General features: G+C 35.3%; 2 protein-coding genes across 3 annotated transcripts; one reads left to right on the top strand and one right to left on the bottom strand.

The window, feature by feature from the left end:
- Positions 1 to 2524: 2524 nt before the first annotated feature.
- LOC120344011 (transcription initiation factor IIB-like) lies at positions 2525 to 17128 on the bottom strand. Of its 2 annotated transcripts, XM_039413085.2 has the most exons (8): positions 8993 to 9272; positions 7637 to 7805; positions 7134 to 7233; positions 6257 to 6372; positions 5779 to 5910; positions 5576 to 5683; positions 3601 to 3772; positions 2525 to 3161 (listed from the first exon to the last, which is right to left on the bottom strand). In XM_039413085.2, exons 1-8 carry the CDS (start codon positions 9004 to 9006, stop codon positions 3028 to 3030), a joined length of 945 nt encoding a protein of 314 aa, XP_039269019.1. In that variant the 5' UTR covers positions 9007 to 9272; the 3' UTR covers positions 2525 to 3027. The 2 variants fall into 2 exon arrangements, with proteins under 2 accessions (XP_039269019.1, XP_077969410.1); XM_078113284.1 differs by lacking the exons at positions 7637 to 7805; positions 8993 to 9272 and adding an exon at positions 17125 to 17128 and having other exon boundaries at positions 7134 to 7235.
- Positions 16053 to 23002, top strand: LOC120344006 (UDP-glucose 4-epimerase-like). Its single transcript, XM_039413078.2, has one exon. It carries the CDS (start codon positions 16150 to 16152, stop codon positions 17206 to 17208), a length of 1059 nt encoding a protein of 352 aa, XP_039269012.2. The 5' UTR covers positions 16053 to 16149; the 3' UTR covers positions 17209 to 23002.
- The last annotated feature ends 1485 nt before the right edge of the window (positions 23003 to 24487 follow it).

Genomic DNA, 24487 nt, shown 5'->3' with positions numbered 1-24487 from the left:
TCCTGTCAGTTGCAAGTCGGATTATACGTTTCCGTTTTGTTTGGCTGTTGAAAATGGTTATTTCGTATTGTTCCGTTGGCTGTACGTATAGTATAGACCAGTGATTTTCAACCGGTGTTCCGCGAAAAATTGCTTTTTCAAAGTCTTATGACGTCATTCGAATAATATAAATAAAGTCAATTTGAAAACGACGAGTCAGAGTTTTGGAAAGTCGGTATAAAAAACTTGTAACCAGATAAGAAATGACAGGCCATATTCCCTTTTAATAGACTTTATCTCGGCGTGTATTTTTAGTGATCCAAGCCATTCTTGACCAAATAATGTTTCAAAAATGTGAACATTATACTCGACCATCAATGAAGTCATCATCGGAGTTGATTACATTCGTTGCATTTTGAAGCTTTTTTTGCAGTAATAATTAGGGCGTGGCATCATCAAAATCGTCAAGTGAAGTGTTGAATTTGCAAATTTCGTAAATAAAATTGTGAATTTGTAGGTAACGATTTTAGCTATGATAATGGTCGCGGTATTGTTTTGTTGGAAAAGGAAACGTTAAAACTTGAGGTGATTAATTCTAATCAGCGTCTAATCAGCACAAAAGCAATTGGGCAAAAGATTGTTTACAATTTTTTTGGCATCAGGTCGAGCATGTACGATATCGTTGAAAAAATGCTCTTCATCGTCATCTCGCCTCATGATAATGAGGATGATTGATCGCCGTCATGAACTTGATTGTGGGGGATGTCGTAATCGACCAGCGGCCGTGTGAACAACCCTCAGTGGTAGGAGAGTTGCAATCCTCTCGCATAACTATCCCCGCATGGAATTGGAACTTGTGAAACTACCAGGGTGATCAGAGATGCGGTGGCGAGCGTATTCCTAGATGGCGAATTCAATTGAATTCTGGTTATCTTTTGCATGAGCACTGGGTTTTAAACTTTGGTTATCTATTCAACCTTTCACACTTAGTAATAGATTACCTGCTAACTAAAGAAACAATACCTTATGGCAATTGATGATTATAATTCCTTACACAAGTCAAGTCTGCAAGTAGGCCTAGGCCTACCAATGCCAGTAGTTTGTCATCTGCTTTCCATTGAAATCAGGGAGCTTATGAATATTTGAAGAAATTGATAACGGCACATTATCACTCACCATCAACGAAGTGCTGTCCGCAAACAGTGACAAACAAGCGAGATGACTTCTGGACTTGACACCAAGCAGTCTTGCCAATAGACAGATAGATGATATCCACATTGCGCGACGTTCCGGATCTTTTGAAAACAGAGGAATATAACTGAAGATCCATTTTGTTGTCTATACCAGGGCTACTCAACTATTTTTATCGAAAGGTCCGCAAACAAAACTTCAAAATTATTTGGGTTCGGTCTTTCCATAAATGATATTTCGGCATCCTTAAACGAGCACTTCCTCGGCCGACTAATGATTATAGAAGCATATTAAAATTGTTCATTGTGGTGTTATAGTTCTTTTTGTATATATTCAAAACTATGAAAGTCATTTTATAATAGGAAATTCAAAAAGTGGGGCTAATGATCCAAAATAAATAATTAGGAGCGGTCCAAATCCAATACTCGAAAGGTCGGATTCGGACCGCGGTCCGCCAGTTGAGTAGCCCTGGTCTATACTATACGTACAGCCAACGGAACAATACGAAATAACCATTTTCAACAGCCAAACAAAACGGAAACGTATAATCCGACTTGCAACTGACAGGAGCCAAATGGACGTTTTTGTTTTTTTGCCGTCCAGTAAACAAAGTCACGTGACCCGTGCAAGTCCTCTATATGTGAGTTTGTTGCTTAGTTTGATGATTTATTTAATATCTTACTCGACCTTTAATTTATTTATTCTTAAGTATAACGATATAATCTATAATCTCTTCATTTCCCAAATTATTTTTGAAGTTAGGGATGAGGAGCACCATTATCAGAAACTCGCTCCGGACAGCAAAAAAGTTTGGCACGTGCCTGCTTGTAGTAATTGTCGAGTCCGGAGTTGGCAGGATCCATTCAGATACAGAAGTCACGCGAAAAGGCTAATATGACTATCAGTAGTATTGGGACATGTCATTTATCAAACATGTTTGTGCTAATTTCTATTTAACTGATTGAAGTATTTAGTTGTATTAAGATCATTTCTAACAGTTAGACTTACAGTAGGTTAAATGTGTTATGCTCCGTTCACAAACATTGGATTTATTATACAAAGACACTCAAGCTGGTACGGTAATCTGTAAAGAATCTGCTCATCAGACTTCCCAACAAGTAGAGGTTACGCGAGACTAACTCCCAATCATTTCTCAATACCTTTGCGCTAGTGGCTGCGTTTGCGTATAATGAAAGGATGCTGTAGCAGGCATAAAAATACCATAATATGCAATTCAAGAGTCCGTAGTCGTATTTTTGTACTTTTACTTTTAACTTTGTAATAACTGTACCGGTATTGGTTTATATATATAGTCTCCCTTCCAACACTAAAATACCCCATTAACACTTCTCCATTACATTGGTCACATAATGTGTATTTTCAGTATGATGAAAAAATTAAAGTACTGATTACTGAATAATAGAACAACACAGTAACTACAAAATGAATATTTCGACATGCTGGCTGGTGGTCAATTAAAAAAAAACATTGGTAGTTGGTACTATCCAATGTAGTGCTGAATGAGATTTTGTTATTATCTACAGATTAAGACCACTACTGTACACTGTACAACATTAGTGATTCCTATTTCGAATATGATCAAGATAAAATGAAAACTCAAAAAATATACCACTAAGACTACATACTGTGAATAGCGGACAAAGACTAATGGAATAACATACCAGGACAAGAAACAAGATATGTAATCATTCCTCACAAAAATGCCTGCATCTCCTAAAAATGATAATATGCAGTGAAACGAACTACCATATTTTGCGGTAGAAGACTGAAAGTTTTCAGAGTTCCTCTGGTTGAATAAATGTTAAAAATAAATTAAATGGGTTGGTGTGGAGTATCTCAGAATGTCGGCAACTCTTCGACAGGTATATAAAATTTAAAATCTGGTGGAAAAAGTTGCGCTGCCTTTGGATGCATCAACTTGTAAGATTGTCGTATTGTGACTTCTGCCACACCAGCTATTTCACTAATTTCTAAAAAAAAAAAAATCAGGTTGTGGAAAGTGTCAAAATTGATCAAATAAAAATCTGGCAGCTTTGTAATCCCACAAAATCAATAACTCAATTAAATGGTTACCACATTAAGCAAATCATAAAAAAACTGTACTAAAATGAAAGAATGACTTGAACAAGACAGAGCAAAAGTAATCCAACAAGGCTTGATTCACTATATTTTTTAAGGTAAAATATACTGAACTAATACTTTCTGGTAGCTGCACTTGGTTTCCTGAATTTCCTACAAATACCAAAATGAATGTCTTTTTAGTTCCGAGACCCATCCTTAGTCGGAAAGCACTTTTTAGAAAAGGTACAGCTTAGCTTAGCACTCTAAATAGTTATATAGCTACCAAGTGCCCGGTAAACAATCTGAAATAAAAATAGAACAGACCGAAAAAATTAATTTGTACTCCACCTTTTTGAGATTTTCTCTCTGCAGATGCCTGTGAAGCCATATAAATTGCAGCAGCTGCAACTGAAATCGGACTTTTTCCAGCAACAAGATCAATATCAACTGCTTTTCTGGCAATATATGTAGCAGCTTTTTGTACTGAATTGGGCAAATCCAAGTTCGAGCAGAAGCGCGACTAAAATAGGAAAGTATAAGGTTATGGGATAGATTTGTTAAATTTGCCTAGTGCTGAATTTACTAGCAATATCACAAATTTACATAATTAAGTTGAAATTAACTCATATGATATATATACAGGACAGTTGGTCTAGCTAGGACAGGGGTGGCCAACCTATGGCGCATGCGCCAAACGTGGCGCATTGCATGATTAGAGGTGGCGCATTGCATCTTTAACCCTTTTCATGCAAAAATTGTTAATTGCACTTGGCTTCTCCACGCCAAGCCGTTTTTTTGCGATTTACATGGTGACTTTTGATTGTACCTAAAACCTATTCTTCTTACTCCACGTCGCCCACTTACGGCTTGTTGGAATTAGAAACAACAGGCGATTATCGACGTTAGCTTTTGGATGGACTTTATGACATTCATTCTAGACTTTTAGCAAAAATTAGTAAAATTTACTATTTTTTCCCTACTGAAGTAAAAAGTTCAGAACTTCTGGAAAAATAGAAAATCGTCATTTATCAGCTTGAAACATGGATTTTCCATTGCTCAGACTTCCCAAATATCTCCCAATAACCATTGAACAACCTTTTTCCAACCAACCAACAAATTTCTCATAAATCAACCCACAACATGCTGAAAATGACCCCTAAATACCACCTTTTCCATCCAAATTCCAAATGACCGTTGTCAACAAAAGCGAACCGTAAAATCGCTTGCTGTGACGCAAGTACTAATCTCGAAGAAGCCCCTGGAGTAAAATCACGCGACGCTAGGCCAAACAGCTGATTAGCAAAGGCCAATTAGAATCGAGGGTAGAGTGGAGTAGAGATTGATACTAAGGGCCTGTTGTCACAATATTACGCCTAACTTTACTTCTTAATCGTATCTCACATAAAAGAACACCGTGAATGTGCTGCTGGTAATGGCAATTTGGCAATATACACAGAAAAAATCAAGTTATTGCAAGAGTTATTTGAAAGTCGTTTCCATGATATTTCAAAAGAAGAAGACTCTATACTTGCTTTTATAAACCCATTTGCACTTAGTGAACTAACCATAATGAAGATGCCAAGCAATATACATTTGGAACTAATTGACTTGAAAACTCATACATCATTGAAAATTCAATTTGATGAGCTTTCTTCAGTCCCAAGTGCATCTGACATGATCAAGTTCTGGCAATCGTTACCCCGTGAAAATTTTCCAGAACTGAGAAAATTTGTCCAGGGTTTTATATGTCGTTTCGGAACGACATATAGATGTGAAAAAACATTTTCTGCCATGAAACTAATTAAAAGCAAAGCGAGGTCAAGACTTACAGATTTAAATTTGAAGAATGCACTGCTCCTCTCAGTAACAAACTTAACTCCAAGAATAAAAAAACTGGCGAAAGTAAAACAGCAGCAAAAGTCTCATAAAGGCGGTACTTAAAATTGATCAGTTTTATTCATTATACTTCCTTGCTTAATTTCTATTCATGTGAAGTTGTAAATTGTAAAAACTACATATACGTGTGTATATATATGTGTGTATCATAGATTTATATAATTTCAACAAAAAGCGGACATTGGGCGTGGGAATACAAGAGATTTACGGCGCATCTGAAACATTATGTTTAAAATGTGGCGCATGATATGTGAAAGGTTGGCCACCCCTGAGCTAGGACCTTGTCATACATTAAATTGTTACTTAATATTTGAAGTAGGATAGTTTAAAATGTTTGTATTGCTAGCTGCTTGTACCCACCGAGTTTGATGGGTAGGAATGAACTTTGGATTAGGTATGTTAACGCTAGTGAAATTTGAATACTTACCATAAAATCTCCAGAAGTAATAACATCAACACTTGTTTCCAAATTTTTCACAATTAATTTGAAACATCTTCCAATTTCTTTTTTTGAGATTCTCGATATTGCACATATCTGAGAACAAAATATATAGATTGCATTTCGTGAGTCGTCAATGAAATTTCACTTTATTGCATCAATTGGCTATGTGAAGTGAAAATCACACTCACTTCTTTGAATGTTCTTGGAACACCTTCTTGTCTGCAGGCAATATACAAACATGCAGCTGAAATGGCATCGTTCGCTCGACCTTTTAAGCTTTTTGATTCATAAACTTGCTTAAAAAGTTTATTTGAACGATCCTGAGAATCCAGATATGAAATTAACATTAAAATTTACTAGTAAATAATAATGCTGTGAGGTTATCGTCTTAGAGTGCTTTTTAATAATATCAAAAATGGATCTATCGTACTCCTCAGAAATAGGAGTGACAGCCATCATGAGAGCCAAAATTTTTATTATAAAAATGATTTGAACCTAAGGTTTGCCAATGGCAAAGTTTCCTATTTGCACAAGAGCCAGAAGGATGAGTAAACTAATGAAGCCAAGGACTTTTGATGGATCACAGTTTCGAAACTTTCTTTGGTTGTTAAGTAGTCAACAATCAGACAACCTAAGCCATAAACAAACTTTTATCAATTTTCTTACCACAATGTTTTTAGGAAGATTTATTCTGTCAGCCATTGTTGCTATTTCTCTAAAAGCACCGATTAATACTCTGTCTGCACTATTCATTGATTTTCGGTTGGAAAACTTGGCAAAACCTGAAAAATGGTTGTACATGTATTTGAACCTTACTGAATCAAGTGAAATAATTAAAATCAAACACTTCATTCAAAAATTAATATATTGGTCAGGGGTCGAGAACCTTTTTGGTCAAGAGTGCCATGAAAGGTACATATTTTAACTGCATTTCTGTGCGAGCCATAGAGCATTTCTTCCTTAATCAGGCCTGAAATTTTTGCTCAAAAGTCAACATACAATGTCAATATACATTTAATGTGACTTCTGATGCTACCTGTTGTCGTTGCAGGATTGCTGACATGCAGCACAAGTTGAAATCTATAACACTCATCACCCTTCTTTCGTTTAGGAATCTCCGTAGTATTTCAAAAACTAGCTTTGTTAATCTAATTTAAATATGACAAATACTGTGACTAGTACGTAAAAACAGACTAAGCTTTATTCTATTGCTCCGCGATTCTATCGCTTTGTGATGTCACGAAAGATGTTCCGGAATCCCCTAGTTTTGTCACAATGTCTGTCTGGTAATTCTCCTATATAACATAGACATGTGCTGGGCGTTCTCAAACATATTGGCAAATTTGGCTATAAAAGTGTTTGAAATCTTGTAACAATAGTAAGCTTAGCCTTAGATTTTTCTGGGAGCCATATGTCGTTACCAAAAGAGCCATATATGGCCCCCGAGCCATGGGTTCCTGACCTCTCATATAGGTTGTACATAAGAACGATTGATATTCCTATACCCCACAGGGGTGAATGAAATTTAATCACACTGAATAACCTGAATCATCTCCACCAGGACCAGAAGGTCGCTCAATTATTGTTGACAAGTCACTTCCAGAAAGTAGTGAGTTTTCTGCATCTCCAACACGAGACATATCCTGTAATCAAATTATACAATCATATAGAATATGATCAAATAGATTGGTTGAAAACTAATTAAGCAAGTTTAGCATTCTGTTACGTTTCATTTTTATCTGCCGGGTGCCATTGGTAAGCCGCTGAACTTTGATTGAGAGATAAAGCAAGGAATCGTATAATTCAAAACAAAAACAATTTCCCAGCTTCAAAAAATAGTAACTTTGTATTTCAAGTGTTTTCCATATTTCGTTGATGAAAACACTGTCATGACATCTGAAAATAGCTATCGAATCATTTCGCATTCAACATCTATTTATAGAAAAAATTGGTGATTTTTCACAACAAAAATTTTTCATATGATCAGCCATTTTATACATACAGACATAAGAGAATACAAGTATAAAATACATGAACTCAGAGTACCTTAGAGTCTTTATCATTGCTGAAAGTACGCCACTCCGACCCTACATCCACCACTCTGTCACCAACTACTAAGCCACATTCAGGACACACCATATCCCCTGCCCTGTAATCTTCAATCAAAGGAGCATCTGGATGCTGAGGGCAACAGACTTGACGATGATGATTTTTGCTGAAATATTTGAAAACAGTGTTGAAATGACTCTTGATATTGAACATATTTATTACAGCAGAAGCCAAAAAATTATGACAACATGAAGACATGGCAATAGTTTCTTATTGTGTGTTCCACATAATTCAGTACAGTGATAGTTACATTGCATAAATTATCATTTCAAGCAATTGAAATCTCAGAAATTGATCAAAATTCCTTTATTATATTTTTGAGAACAAATCAAAACACTGTTTTTAATCTGTAATTGTGAAATGATCAAGGGTTTTGGCCTACCCCAATTCACAATGCTGCTAACACAGGTCTGCAGGTTTTCTAAATTCTTTAATTTATTAAAAAGATGATAAAAACATAAAAATACAATTTGAACTGCAGTACCGCAATACTAACAGACTGATGATAGATCTCATATTTCCAATAAGGCTGATTCCTCGCTTTAAACAATTGTTTTTACATGAGTACCATGTTGTTTATCTCCTGAAATTTATTCGTACATGTAAGGCTGACTCTTTGCTGATTCGAACAATTGTTATGTGTCCAAATTTACATTTGAGTATAGTAGTCCAATAGCCAAAATTGTTTTTTTATTTGTGGGGCTTACTCCTCACTTTCAAATAATAGTGTAATCGTTGATTATTTGCCCAAACTGTTTCATTTCACAAATCTCATCATTTAAAAATTGATTTCACAGAAAAAAATTATTTACTTTTATTTAGGCCTACTTCATTTTTTTGTTTGTTTGTTTTTCCAAATTTTGTTTCGTGAACTTTAACCATTTCTAATAGTCATATTTTACTGTGAACTTATCATCGTAAACTTAGAGGGGGCTGACTTCGATGACCGCATGGTCGTATCGCTCCTTCCGAAAAAAGTGTATTTTTTATAGCCATTATTTATTTATTATTATGTTTTTTTTTAAGGTCCACGTTGTGGATTCATAACAGTTTTGTAAAAATAAATAAATGATGAAAAAATAATAATCATAGAACATAGTTACATATAATAAACAAATATATTCGTAAACATCATTCAGTATTATCCAGCAATTCATATTATTCCATTGTTGATTTCAGATAAAGTTTCCCATGTTTATCAGTAAATATACATTAATTTATATGTTTTTAATTTATAGCTTATTATGACTGTAGTTTTTCTGGTTGACGAAATAAATCTCTCTCTCTACTCACCTAGAACCTGACATTGTCAGATCAGATTCTTTGTCTACAGTTGAAAACCCTGTCTGTCGGTCTCAAATACAAGACTAGTTTCAACACTGTAACAGCAGAACAGAGCTTCGAATGAAGGCAGAATTGCTACCTCGGGAGTTTTCAGACCAATGAGATGTTCAGACACGCGCCATAGGCCTGATTTACTGATAAGCTAATTCACAGATAGGCTGAATTTTTCAATCGTCGGTTGAGGGTTGATGCAATGTTTTTCGACCTTTGACCTCACAAACCTGTTAGGACGAGTCCGGTATTCGGCGAATCCGAGTAAAGTAATAGATCATGGACTCGAATCGAATCGTCCGAGTCTGTGACGTCAAAGTGAAAACGGCAAAAAACACGTTTTCGATTGTGATGCAACAATACGCGATCAGTAGCGTACGCCGTACTGCGTTCTTGCCAAGTCCATGCTTCCGAAAAACAATATAACTAATCCCATACCCGACTTGGAATGGTAACCGGACGAGAGGCCGTGGTTCGCCATATGGATAAGCCGTCTTATCGGCTTTCCTCTCCCCCTGGATAAATATGTAAAATCCTATCCTATCCTAACTTGCATTGGAACGGATACGATGATTTTAAACTGAACTAACCGAAAACGACAAAAGAACCCAACACCCCAATCCATGATTTGTGCGTAGACTGCTATGGAACATTCAGTCCATTTACCGAGCTTGTTTTTCAGTAAAAAAATAAAATAAAAATTTGTCACTGTGTCACTTTTGCAACGTAATTGAACTAGGCCTACTGCATCATCATTTTTCGGCAGCGAGTGTTCTTTAATCCATATATCTGTAGGAAAAGCACATACACGTCTCACATTTTAATTTGAATTTATAAGATATTGCCCGAGGTCACATCGTGTTTTTGGTTTATTGTGTTTTGGGGGGACGGGCACGTACTTGTACGTATTTAACTTTATTATTGAGTTATGCCCGTCCTCCAAGTCCTCTGTATTTTGTTTGCCCTTTGTTGTTGTTTTGCTTTTTGTTTGTATCAGAGTGACCAAATAAAATTGATTGATTGATTGATTGATTGATTGATTGATTGATTGAACTTGTTTTTTGGCCACATGCTCACAAAACAGAAACGAATGCCAAGCGATGTTCGCTTTGGCCGTAAGCTTGCTTTCATGCCCACCTACGTCAGTTAATTCAGAGCGTATTTTTAGCACGACTGGCGTTGTAAAGTCGCCGTTACGTAACCGTCTGAAGCCAAAACGTCGAAATATTAACATTCTTGCATGTCAATCCGGCATGAAATGATAACCGGACGAGAGGTCGTGGTTTGCCATATGATTTAACTTTATTATCGGCTTCCGCTCCCCTGATAATGTAATCAATGACATTAAACAACATGATGCGCAACCCAGGCATTTTTGGCCGAAGATCGTATCCGATAGCACGCTCCAATGCACATACTTGACGAGACGAAAACGAGCGGATGTGTGCTGCTTTCAAGGCATAGCACTAATGGTGTTCGTTCCTGCTTTGACAGTTGTTGTCGATTTTAATGATATATTGGAAAATTGAAGGTAAAAAGAAATCGGAAAAAAGTAAGGTAAATACTATTGTTGTATATCACACCCGGGCATTGCACTGTTAAGTACATGTGGGAAAGCCGACTTTTGCCAAATACTACGAAGTTATTAAATCAGTACGGTACGTAGTTGCCCATTTGCCGGAATTGCATATTTACTTACCCCTTACGGTTTCAAATAGTTCATGCACCTCCAATTAGATTATTTTTAATCAGTGAGGATATATACTCATTGCTGTAACATACTATTGCTCATTCACTTTTATTTGCGTATTGAATCAAAGGGTTAACAAGTTCACCTAACATTTCACTCATACCGGTCTATATTGTATAGTAATTTTCTGTAAACCCCTTTATTAGTTGGTTTATATACCAAATTCAGTAAAACATTTTTTACATAAAACATGAGATATTGGATTTATTAGCTTTTCCAATCTAAATCATATAGACTGCTTTATTTATTCTTAACGAAAATTATTAAATCTCCTCTCTTTCTTTAGATGTAAAAGTTGTGGGAAAACCTGTCTAAGCATTGTGGGACTCCTGCAGCACAAGAGGCAATAGCAAAAATAGAAAGTATATCAATCAAGAAATTAAGCCGACATAAAGCAAAACTTTCAACTATTCGTCCAACCTCAATTTTCTATTATTTATTCACATGACAACTGTAGCAGAAGGGGAGATATCAGAAGTCTGTCGACATATCAGTGACAGTGTGATTCCAAGAAATACAATCAGAATACTCCATAAATGTTTGCAATAGAAGAACAACCTATGGAGACATGCAAAGACATTTGACCCTCCGGTAGAGTTGTGTATGGCCCCTACATCCTGCAGGGCTTAAGGAAAATAACTAAAAATTCCAAAGCGTAAGATTGCATAAGCGGTCTTATTCGTAAAAATGCACAAAACATGCCAGACATACTTAAAACAGCTTTGGAAAATGAGGATTATGGGTCACTCACTACACCTGTGTTATATTTGATTCATCAACTTTTGGTAGTAGGCCTACTAAAGAAGAAATTCAGGAAATGGTATAATCATGATTCATGATAAAATACTGTTTTATATTTAGGACAACTTCAATCTAGACCAGGGATATCAAACTCGCGGCCCCGGAGAACTTCCAGTGCGGCCCTCGAACGCTTAACAATAATTGTAATTGTATTTTGGAGTTTTTTTTATCTAAGTGTAATAGATTTTTCAACCCTTTTAAAGTGAAATTGAATATTCACACAGAAAGCAATTTACTGAAAGTAGTTTTGGAAAGTTAATTTTTTTGTTCACATTTTGACCCAATTAAGAATACACATCAAGCTAGCAAAAGAATACTTGAATAAAACACTTGAGTGAATAAATTGAACGCAAAGTACATGAAGAAGGTGGCATTTTCGAAGAAAATGGAAGTTGCAATATTTCTGCATTTCACAAAATTTTGAAGCACATTGTTCAATTTGTCATATTTTCATCAGTACAATAAAAAAACACAATAAGCTCGGCAGTCAATATGACAATTTCGAAGACCAACTTCGAACAGAAAATTACCATGTGTTTGTATATTAATATAAATATACAACGAATTAGTGACTAAAAATTAATATCAATATTAATTCAAGCAATCCTATGCAATGTGGCGCGAAATGTCGTGTCGTATCTGTCATTTGTTTTTTTACTGATCTATTCATGAAATGATAAAAGAAACTTTTTTGCATTACTGGAATTAATTAAACATTCGCAAAGATCTAGAAAAACCCATGATCACGTGTCCTCGTTAGTTAGAGTTGGTACTATAAAATCATTTCAGCCTTGCCTTAGTATGCTGGTGACACAAAAAAGATGCCAAACGTCAGGACAAATGTAATTAAAAAAACATTGAGTTTATACTGTAGTATTTTTGTTAATTTCAAGTCCATGTATTTAGATTAAGTCATTTTTAGTGTATGTATTATTCTTTCCTTATCTAAAGCTTGTTCAAAAATGATTTTGATGGTTGTATATAGAATTTTATGATTTTTTGTAATAAATACAGTAACTTGCAATAATAGTGGAATGCAAATATTAATATGTAATTGCATTTGAAATTAAAGAAAATAATAAAACTTAATCCAACTGTTTAGTTGCATCACAATATATGTCACAAACTAAAACTATCTGAAAAATATCTTTCAAGTATACATTATCAAAAAGTGTTTTTGGCCCTTTTTACAATTTCCAAAATGCAATGCGGCTCTCAAAAACCCTTGAGTTTGACACCACTGATCTATTCTAGACGATTCAAGCATTGCTTTGGGAAATAATATCACTGCAATTAAATTGAAAAAAATCTCGCTATATTGAATACAAAATCGTTGCTATCATAAAGGTAAACCAATTCAGCCACTCGGAATATATTGGCCTTCACAAAGCAATGGAGGCAAAATTGAGAGTTCATGAGCTATGAACTTATGTTCTTTTCTTTGTCTTGAACTTTATATACTCCACAGCCCCTATTAATTTTTTTTTAATTTTAATTACCATGTGATGGTCATACATATCTTTAACTTGTATTTTCTGTCATGATGTATTATCTCAATGTGTCAAACTTTTAATTAGTGTGCATATTTTGCTTCCAGATGACATAAATGTACAGTATTGTCTTGTTTATTACCTCAGCTTGGAGTATTGACAAGAAAAAGGTGCCCGTAAATTACGTAAAATGATTTTTAACTCTTTGTTATAATCAGAATTCACAATTAATAGGAATCATAAACAGCCAACAATCAATGAGAATTATATGCCAAATCCCTCAGAATAAATTTGTCTTCTAAAATCGGAGGAAAGCAAAACATATAGGCAGTTTCCATTCATACAAGTCTTTCATGAAAACTTGCTCGAGCCAAACTAAATGAGCATCGTCAGATGATCGGTAAGATAATATTAATTAGTGGGCTATGAACTAAATTCCTAAATTTAGACACAAACCTATCTACGAGGCATTATGTACCAGCAATGTTACCTACGGTTAACTAAATATGTAATATATATGTCTAATAAATTAACCTACTGAAGCATGTTCGATAGGTGCAAACTTTGTGTTATGGAATTGTATCACAGCACCGTTAAGAGAAGTAAAAACAGTTTTGCATGACACTCTCTTTAAATGAAATTTCAATGTTTTAAGCGCAAACATTAAAATTACTAACTTTGTCATTATCTGCAAAATGTTCCACACAAATCTTTACGCTATCGCGTTTGTAATCTTCTCTGATAAAAAAAACGTCTATGATGTCCAGAATTACTCTTTACAGCTTGTCTGCCATTCCAGCTTCCCAAGTGAGCAAAACTTCTTAGATATAGAGATTATTTTCTTTCGTTACAGGCGCAAAAAGGCAGGCACTACACGTAAAGTAGACGCCGAGTAGCAAAAGCGAGCGGAAAACGGTCGTGAAAGGCGACGAGAAATATGTGCATTGGAGCGTATCATGAAATACAATCTTTCGCATGTAGTCTTATGGAGTGACGTCAGAGTTGCCTATCATGTTGTTTAATGTCATTGATGTAATCAATCAATCAATCAATCATTTATTTTGGTATGTGAATCCAATCTAATTTCAAATGCCAGTTGTTGAATGTTTTGAATCAAAATGATGGTTTGAAACATATAAACCAGTTTATAGGCGCTAATTCGAGAAACTATTTTCATAGGAACAAAAAAATTTTCAATGGTACGGTAACTTTCCAGTGGATCAAATTTTGGGTCAAACATCCCCGGGTATATATTACGGTCAAACATCCCTGCCCTATGCTGCTGTCTAGTGGTTTTGGTGAATCCCCTCCACGTAAACGCGTTATGCCGCCTGTGTACGATACTACAAATCTAATTATTTTCTAACAAAACAAATTAGTTGGAGGGAAGTTCAGTAGGCCTACCAAACAAAAAGAGTTTAATTGGAAGCTAGGCCCAGAGCAGTGTGGTGGTCCTGTATGAAGTTGAAGGCAGGGGCTATTCTTGGAATCACAAGAACTACCAGTACCGGTATGCCATACCTGCTGTACTGTCAGACTGTATTTTGACTTCGACAGACTGTATCGAATTGGACAAAATGTAAAAGTGCAAAGTTCATGCCTTTTAATTATTAAATGTTATTTTTTTCAAAACTCAAATATTCATGAAAATGCCCATGCGCGTATAGGCTATACAGATATAGTAGAGAATTATGTTTCTGTGTTTATGGATGAGAGAAACAGCATTTGGGTGCATACATATAACATGAGTAGAGTAGACTAGTAGGCCTATCTGTATTATTTTTACAAACAGACAAACAATTTAATTGAGAGCCAATTTCAATTAAATTCGAACGAAAATGGCAAAAAAAGGTACCAAAAAAGGCAGTGTTTTGAGTTTTAACTCTAGCCCAAGTTCACAGTACAATTACAGAATTAATGCTGTGTCGTGCATAAGTAGTTTACAAGTCATTTTCAAGACTTCTAGTTGAAATTTTTTATGACGACATTTAGTTTGACTGCTAGTTGGAAGTACTTGTCAGCTTGTGGTAAGACAGTACTGCAGTAAGATGCCGGTAATAATTACTGAATTACTATACCGGTATTCATTTCATTCTCACAATTAATGAAAGTAGGGTATTTCATTATGGTATTTCATTAATAATATTTCGTTAGAGTATTTTGTTATTACAAAGAAGTTCAAATGCGTGCAAAACAACATGACCCTTGATTTTAAACATGTCTCAGTGTTCGCATGTGCTGATGTAGTTCCCGTCTTACTAATTACTGAATACAGGAGGCGCAGTTCTTACCGTACCACTTCATGGCAGCTCCTGCCACGAACGAACCGCGGCAGCCCTTGCCATGGTTTTATAGCGCTTTTCAGTAATCAGTATTAACGGTATATTCACAAATTAATGTACCAGATTTTAATTGATCATTCGGAATTATATCTACTTAAACCCTAACCCCAAATTCATCAAAACTGTATTCATAAGAAAAAGGTTCCAACTTACCCAATATTTGTCACCATAAGGGACAGCCCTGTCTTTACGGCCCACCTGCCGTGGTTACGGTAGCAAAATTTTAACTGCCATTGGTTTTCAATTTGCTGCCGCGGTAAGGGCAGCTCGTCATTGGTTTGTGGCAGCTAAAAAGTCAGTCGCCATAGGTTTGGCCGTAGCGGCCATGGTATGGAAATACCGCTATGGTTTTGCGGCAGCTGCAGACGCCACAAAATATTTAAACTGCACTTGGAATACAGCGCGGAACAGAGGGAAGCACAAAGCAGAAAAAATTCTGCAATGAGTTGGGGTGACGTACCTTTTTTTTTTCGAGTTGGGGTACCACGGCAGCATATCCATATGGATATGATTTTGATTGATTTGGCTTTAGGGTTACATAAGAAAAAGTAGATAAAATTGCTCATGATGACCTAATATCCGGTACATAACCTTGTGAATATACCGGTAATAGCGCCGGTACGCCGGCCCCGAATACATCAGCTATTTTTAATAAAGATTTTGTAATTATTAGACGTTAAAATCAATATCTATTAGTCATTGTCATATCTGGCAAAAATCTACATTTCCAACATGTCTGAATATATTCTTGTCACTGGAGGAGCTGGTTATATTGGAAGTCACACTGTCGTTGATTTGCTGGAAAATGGATTTTGTCCAGTTGTTGTGGATAACTGTGTAAATGCCATAGTTGCCGAAGGCCATAAGACTCCAGAAAGCATTAGACGTATAGAAACTATAACGGGTGAAAAAGTGATATTTCATAATGTCGATTTGTGTAACAAGAAAGATTTGGAAAGTATTTTTGAAAAATATAAATTTTCTGCTATCATGCATTTTGCTGGCTTGAAATCTGTGAATGAATCCGTTTCAAATCCAATGAATTATTATGAAGTTAATTTAGGTGCTACAATCAATTTGATTGAATGCATGAAAGCTTATAATATATTCAACATCGTATTCAGCAGTTCTGCCACTGTATATGGAATTCCAGAGAGACTGCCAATTGATGAATCACATCCAGTAGGAAATGGAATTACCAATCCTTACGGGAAAACCAAATATTTCATTGAAGAAATATTCAGAGATCTTGCTAAGGCTGAATCACAGTGGAAAATAATACTTCTTCGATATTTTAACCCCGTCGGATCTCACGTTTCGGGGTTAATTGGTGAAGACCCACAAGGTCCTCCAAATAACCTAATGCCCTATGTAGCCCAGGTTGCAATTGGCAGAAGACCAATTTTGAGTATCTTTGGTAACGATTATGATACTCCTGATGGTACTGGTGTGAGAGATTTCATACATGTTGTTGATCTTGCTAAAGGTCATATATCAGCACTCAAGCATATTAATGAGGTTTGTGGATGCAAAGCATATAATCTTGGAACAGGAAAAGGATATTCAGTTCTTGAAGCTGTAGAGGCCTTCAAAGAAGCATCAAATAAAGATATTCCATATAAATTTGCTCCACGCAGACTTGGTGATTTAGGAGATGTTCATGCTGATCCAACCCTGGCCAAGAAAGAACTCAACTGGACTGCCAATTGGAGTCTTTCACGAATGTGTGAAGATTTATGGAGATGGCAAACTATGAACCCAACTGGATATAATCCCAATGAGAAAATTTGATGATCCGCGCCAGTGTTAACTCTAAGGAAATTATGAGTGCGAAAGTGCTTCGCAGTCGAAAAAAAAAGTGCGAAAGTGCTTTTTTTCGATTTTAACAACAAAGTGCTTTTTTCGATTTTAACAATTTAGGTGCCCTAGCTTTTGTTATAACTCATTTCAGACATAAATACTGGAAACAGCGCTCATTCTGTGAATTTCACGAATTAAAAAGAGTCTCTCTGTTCCTTTAAATCTTGATTAAAACGAGAGAATTCATCGGCAAGGAAAGACACCTGCTGAGCACACCTGTCGCGATTTGAAGCAAATTCATCACTAACGAAAGGACACCTGCTTGGCACACCTGTCGTGAACGAAACTTTCCTGCAATCAACCACCGGAGTCAATTGCTCGAATGACCAGCAAAGCCTTGCACATTCGTGTTACTGCCGGCCATAGATCGATACCAAACTTTGCCTTAGGATTACATTAATGTTTCGTCGTTTCAGATAACTGTTACATGGTGTTTCCACATGAGGTCTGTGCATAAAAGGATTTGCAGGCGGAGCCAGAACCAATCGGTCAATTTGTTATTTAAAAAGTACCGACGGTATTTTACATACATTTCCTTATTTAACATACATTTTGCATGAGTGGCCCACCAAATATCCCGAGGGTCAACCCTTGTTTTCAACGAGAGAAAGTTACAAGGCTTCGATATCAAGTAACAAAATTGCACAGTTCACACATTTGTTTTATTCACAAATAAAAATACAAAAGCGAACGAATAAAAATGGATGGCGTGGCTTCTGCAGCCCGTTCGTGGTGACGTAGCTTGGAATCTTTCCAATGTTGCAAGACATCCACGAAGAATGATTCCGCTTTGTCTGCTTTTATGGATGTCTCCCCGCCACATCTCAGAAGCATTGTTAGGTGTCTGCTGCTAAGCCTATTCCTACAAAAGTGGTATTCATAAATATCAAATATAGTCCTATTTTCTAAATAAATAAGTAAGAAGTTTTCTCAAATTCTCATACTTTCAAAATTGTTATAATAATTTTTACCTGTGTTTCGTCTTAATTATGTTTATTGAAGAAAACCCTCATTCGGCCCCGAGGTACCGGCTGCGAAAACTTGTAGGACTTTGCCCAGAACTTGAAAGCATGGGTACGGTACTCGGGCGCTGCCGCTAAGTACTTGCATACCTGTAATTTATTTGCATATATTAAATTAGGTTTCATATGCTTCGAAGCTAAGTGCGTTTGTGTTGGATGAGAGATCAGAAGCATACGACAAATAAATACAAATGGTAGCTACCGATTAGAACTTACGTTCTCCATAGCCGGTATTTGGAGAATATGCAGATCATGACGAAGATTCTGCCATTCCATCACTACTGCCTCCTTGTTTGTGAATTCTTCGATCAAAGGTCCATATTGTCTAAGTTTCTTATAATGAACTCAGAAATGTAAGTAACATACGTGCAGATTGCGGTTCCTGTTTTCTTATCGTGTATAATATATGGAAACTCTCTTTTCCATTTCTCCGGCCAAGCGTCAAGCTCTAAAATATCATGTCGTTGTTTCTTTTTCTCTGCCATGCCTACTAAAATAATTTCTAAGAAAGTAAAGTGGTAAATGCCTCGTTCATAATTACGGGTAAAATTGGCTTAACGTAATATTGGGAAGTGGAATTGTAATTAATCTACCACAAATTGATTGCACACTAACACACAATGCGATGATTCATATTCTAAGCTAAGCCTATTTTATCATAATAAATCTATGACAAACTTTTTCCATCCTCGTAGGTAGGTCAAATCTGGGCGCTATCGCTTTAACCACGCTTCCTCGTTCGATAGAATATGCTTGAAAGTAGTCGCTCCTCTTCCAGTTTTATAAGATTGTTTGACGTCATGTTTCTCCGGCTCCCTTTTTCATTCTTTATCGATTGTTGTGTTGTTGAAAAAAAAGGGCTAACCTACTTTCCCTTCAAACCTTTTTCTCCAAAATATTGCACATTTGCTCAATATTACTTTGAAAGTCATCTCCCGCTTCACGAGATAGGGTAACCTACTTTCACTTCGAAGATTTTTTTCTCCGATATATATATTAAGCAATATCATTTTGATAGACACCACCCGCTGTTTTAAGAGATAAGTTAACCTACTTTCCCTTCAAACTTTTTCTCCTAAATATTACACAAGAGAACTTCTAAAATCTTTCCCCGTTTCGTTATCTTAAACTAGCTTTTAGCCTAATTTCTCGTTTACATTAATGTTATACTATTTCAGAGCTTACGCAAAGAAAAGCAATTTTTTAAAATGTCTGGCATGCCTTGATTTGCGTGCGAGTTAGTTAAAATCGGGTAGAAAACATCATATATAGGCAGAATTTGCGAAGGAACACGAAATACAACGAGGATGATTCTCGAAAATTGAAATTAAAACATTGCACCAAAAGTGTGCTTCACGACGACATAATGCGTTTAATAAATTAAAAGGTATGGTCGTTCACAGCGAAATTCCAGTTACATATAGCACACCTTTCTTTGCCTGTCGGTGAATATTTTGCAAGTCCTATTTTAAACATCGACCATTTATCCGTAGTCAGCGGGTAAATCGCGAAAATTAATTTTAGAGAGAACTATAACATGCAGATATCAGTAGCCTCATAATGGTTTGTGTGTACGAAAACGCGCTCGCATGTAGCGCCAATCAAATGCATGAAATGTGGAACTATTACTTGGAATTTATTGTTAATGAAGTTGATTTTTTATTGCCATTTAATGAATATTTACATGCGCGGTGTGATTAGTGGCGAGAAAAATATATTATATTTCGGACAGAATTGTGGGTTCACATCGGCGAAGATGTTAAAGACCACTATTACGGAGTGCATTCACAACACAATTTAATTGTATCCTGATTTTTATCTTCTGTGTAGGATTTATATCACAGTTTGTAAATTAGGGTCGCAATTTTTTAGGCGAACAATATTACCATTACTGACCCCGGGATGCGATATTTGTGAGGCGGATAGTTGGTATTTCTATGCTTTTGATTTTAGATCGTGTCCGTGTAACTTTCGTAATAAATAATATTTTAAAACTCCGCAAATTGGTAATCTCTTGAATACTCAGTGTCGAGTATTCACGTAACTCAGATTTGAGTTAAAACACTGATACTAAACTCGTGAATGAATCGGCAATAATGGCATTTCTACATGGTTAAAATAAAAATATGTTTTCCCGATATCTTAAGAAATTTCCATAAATACATTATTTGCATGGTTCGACGTTTCTAAGTTTACAAAAACAGTGCTGACACGCTCTGTGCAAAATTAGGAATTGAAAAATATGACACAAAAAGGCAAGGGAATTTCTTTTCTTACATTTATCGTTTCTACCTGTTGGCGATAGCCCTAGGTTAGTTCTTACCCGTAAATCGTTGTAAATTAATGTTATTGAATTCTATATGGCTTTTCAATGGGCTGTGATTCGTATTAATAAAAGTGATTGAGTCGGGAAAAGTACGTCCTTAAATTAACTTATAACCCTTCTCTCCTTTTATGCACCCACGACGGCGGTAAAATTCGTTTCGTGGAGAGTAAGGAAAATACGCCTCCGGAATTGCAATCAACAATTACAATTACACATTCTTATTTATCATTATCAGCGCTAAATAATAAAGATAAGATATGGTAATGACAAAAGTCTGTCGGTTTTAATTGTGTTACGGTCACAAATATTCTGGACATTAATATCATAACCTCGCATATCAATGAGAAATGGATGCAATGTCGCAAAATGACACGTGCTTTTAACATTCCTGGTCACAATGCAATGGCTGTTAATAAGGCATATGATATGTGTTTTGTGAATTTGATGATTTTGCAAAGTTTCTTCTAGTTCAAAAAATAACTGCATAAGCGAACATTATATTACTAAATAATGTGGTGTCGGGTTTCAGAACTTTCTAAATCCAGTAAAATCTCTTAAGAAGGGAACAAAGGCCCGTCAAACTTGCACCAGAAAATCGTTTCATTTTGTGGCAATTCGTGGATGTCACATGACCACGCTCTCGTTCAAAGAAACTCACCGCGATTACGCCGTTGGAGCGTTTTGCGGGAGAAGCGTAATACGCGTGCTTGTATAATAATCATATCATTAACAAGAATTTTGAGGTTAATGCAAAAGCTTTATCTTCTATGTCTGCATCTCATAGGTTAGAATTCCGGTAAATATCGTTATGATATGCAGAATTGAGTTACAAAAGTACTGGTATGTTACTTATTTGACAACTTAAGACTCACATAAACATATTTTTCAATTTTGAATTTTTTTCCTTTCAAAATCAGAAAAAAGTGCTATTTCTCTTCAAAATGGGAAAAAAGTGCTATTTCGCGGTCCCTAAAAAAAGTTGCGAAAGTGCTTCGCACTTTTCGCAAAAAAGTGCGCTAATAGTGAACACTGATCCGCGCATTATTTCTGCTTTAGTATTAATGACATTTATATTAGTATTTAGTAGTAACAATTAGGAATCAAATTATACTTAGAAATATTTATTTTAATTTGTATTTTATACCAGGGCTACTCAACTATTTTTAATGAAGATCCGCATACAAAATTTCCAAATTATTTGGGTCCGGTGTTTCCAGAAATTATATTTCGGCATCATTAAGCACGCACTTCCTTGACCGGCTATAGCAAATCAACATTGTTTATTATGGTGTTATAGTTCTTTTCATATATATTCAATACAATGATAAAAGTCATTTTATAAAATGAAACTATAAAAGTGGGGTTAATGATTTAAAATAAAGAATTAGGTGCGGTCCGAATCAAACTCCAAAAGTCCGGATTCGGACCGCGGTCCGCCAGTTGAGTAGCCCTGTTTTATACTATGCATTAATACTAGCTTATTTCTCATATTGTTTCATCACCATACTATTGAAAATGTTTCATGATATTGTCTCTTCATGAAAAAGCTAAATATTTAGCAATGTGTACATGAGGCATTTCTAGTGCAAATGTAAAACTGCTTAAATTTTCAAGTGAATGAAGTTTTGCTTTGATGCTTTTTTTAATTCATTCGACATATATGTGATGTAACATGTCAACAATTCAAATAGCTGGGTAAAATAAAAAAGCAAAAATTAGATTTAAAATGCAGTCTTTTCTTTATTAATTTTTAATAGATAATATTAGGACATGGAATAATACTCTACACCAGGGGTGTGCAACATCTATGTCGGTGGGCCACATAGCCAACAAATATAACATATAAATAACAATGAGGAATTATCACGTCACAATATGTTGTAAACAAGCATTGTGAAATTTGGCACTAATGAAATACATCACCGACAACCAGAGCACTGCGGGAAAGGCAATCCGCTTATCGCTTACCCTCACAGTAATTAAGGTGCCGGACAGAATGGCGAAAGATTTAACTCATCGACAAGAGTAAAATAACATTATAATATATTGTGAACGCCTTTTTAAACATAAACTGACAGATTAGGATTTTATGCCTGATGGGGAAAAATCTTAGTGTTGACAAGGACCACACTAAATGGCTTGTTGCACACCCTGGCTCTATCTACACTGTCAATGATCTTTACCAGATAATCGACTGTAAACTTTCATTCAAAAATGTTTTAGATCGAGGTATTTTTTGTTATTAATGACCATTGATAATATACAAAAATTAACACCTCACTTCGCCTTTCCCTGGCAATCTTTTATTTGCCCATTATTTAATCTGTACCTTTTATTATTGCCCATGTCATTAAAGAAAATTGTGCTTTTATTTAGATGTTTCACAATTTTTGTCAATTTGTATCTTAGTTATAGACTAATCTAAAAGAATGCCTTTATAACATCAGCATTTTCTTAAAAACGGAACTTGAGTGAACTCACCCATGATGCTCCACATAAAATTTCGTTACATGAAGACAAGAGCGGTGTACTTAGTGATGTAAACAAGTCTCTACCGGGTATGATGATGATACTTTGTAATTATTAATTGTATTGTTAATCTATTCTATTGTAACTTGTTTTTATTGTTGTGTTTTTATTTTCAAATTCTGCAGATGTCGTAGTTATTGGAGGTGAAAGTGTAAGATGCAATACAGCATATCAGGATATCACCTTGCTAAATTAAATGCAGGGAAAGTTTTTCTGGTTGTAAAAGACAAGCACAACATGGCACACTGGTGGTAAATTATTGCTTGTTACACTGGCTTATCTTATTTCCTTTTCGAAGACAACTTCTAATTGTATTTGTTTAGGTATTGTTTGGAATCTTCGAGATGGTCGACGTTTGACTCAAATGCAAGTTCAAACAATTGATTTGGCATCTCGAATTCTACCTGAAGAAACAGGATTTGATGCAGGTTGGATCAAGAAGCAAAAATGAATTGGGTGCTTTGGAAAAGAAGGCCTTGGTTAAATTTGAAAATAATGTGATTAGTTTCAAATTTCTGGGTAGAATGAAAATGTACCCGTACATTTTAAATTTATATTTCAAATGGATTGGATTAGCCATAGTTGGATTGAAAAAATTGACTTTTCTCTTCTATTTTTAGCATCGAATTTATGCCAAAAAAAACTTTTTTTTTATCGACGACAATTTTTAAATATGTTATGGCTTGGAATTAGGCAAGGTAATCATAGGCTCATAGCCAATCGGCACTACATATAAAATACTCTGAGATGCTTAAAAAATTAGTAATGCTTTCACACCGGATAATTGTCTAAAGTGTGTCTGTGTCCCATAGAGTATGCTAATGAAGAATTTACTTATGAAAATCTCTCTTACCCACTCAAAATGACTTATTAATAAAATTAAATAATAAATTTAGTGCTTATCTTTACGATAATGACCTTTATACTATAAAATGTCGAGTTTTATAGCAAAATTATGAAAATAAAGACCTTAGACTGGACTTGAAAAAATTGGGAGTCAGATTTTGAAATTGTTCCTGAAATGTTTAATGAAGCTACAAATCAACCAAGCTTCTTTATTTAGTTGAGTTACTATACTATTGTTTTTATTAATCATGCACTTTCTTATTGCATTACTTCATTACTGACAAGTTTGCTTATTCCCTAAATTCCATTACAGGATATTGCAATCTCACTTAATTTATTATGTTTTTCGCTCCCTTTCGAGTACATTTTATGATTACTTTTTTCATCCATTGTAATCTGTATATTTTTGATATACTGTATTCGGAAATAAATCATTATCTCTTGTATTCCAGCTATATTCAGACATAGTTTCAATAAATATTGAACA

The sequence above is a fragment of the Styela clava genome, chromosome 5 (assembly GCF_964204865.1).
Source record: "Styela clava chromosome 5, kaStyClav1.hap1.2, whole genome shotgun sequence".
Taxonomy (NCBI): Eukaryota; Metazoa; Chordata; class Ascidiacea; order Stolidobranchia; family Styelidae; genus Styela; species Styela clava.
This window is presented reverse-complemented; position numbering and strand designations above follow the sequence as displayed.

Excerpts from the sequence above, each read along its gene's own strand:
- LOC120344011 (XM_039413085.2), bottom strand. Across the intron at positions 6,373-7,133 it reads TCCTGGTGGAGATGATTCAG|GTTTTGCCAAGTTTTCCAAC; the intron begins GTTATTCAGTGT and ends ACCATTTTTCAG. Across the intron at positions 5,911-6,256 it reads ATCTTCCTAAAAACATTGTG|GATCGTTCAAATAAACTTTT; the intron begins GTAAGAAAATTG and ends CTGGATTCTCAG.
- LOC120344006 (XM_039413078.2), top strand. The coding sequence starts at position 16,150 with ATGTCTGAATATATTCTTGTCACTGGAGGAGCTGGTTATATTGGAAGT.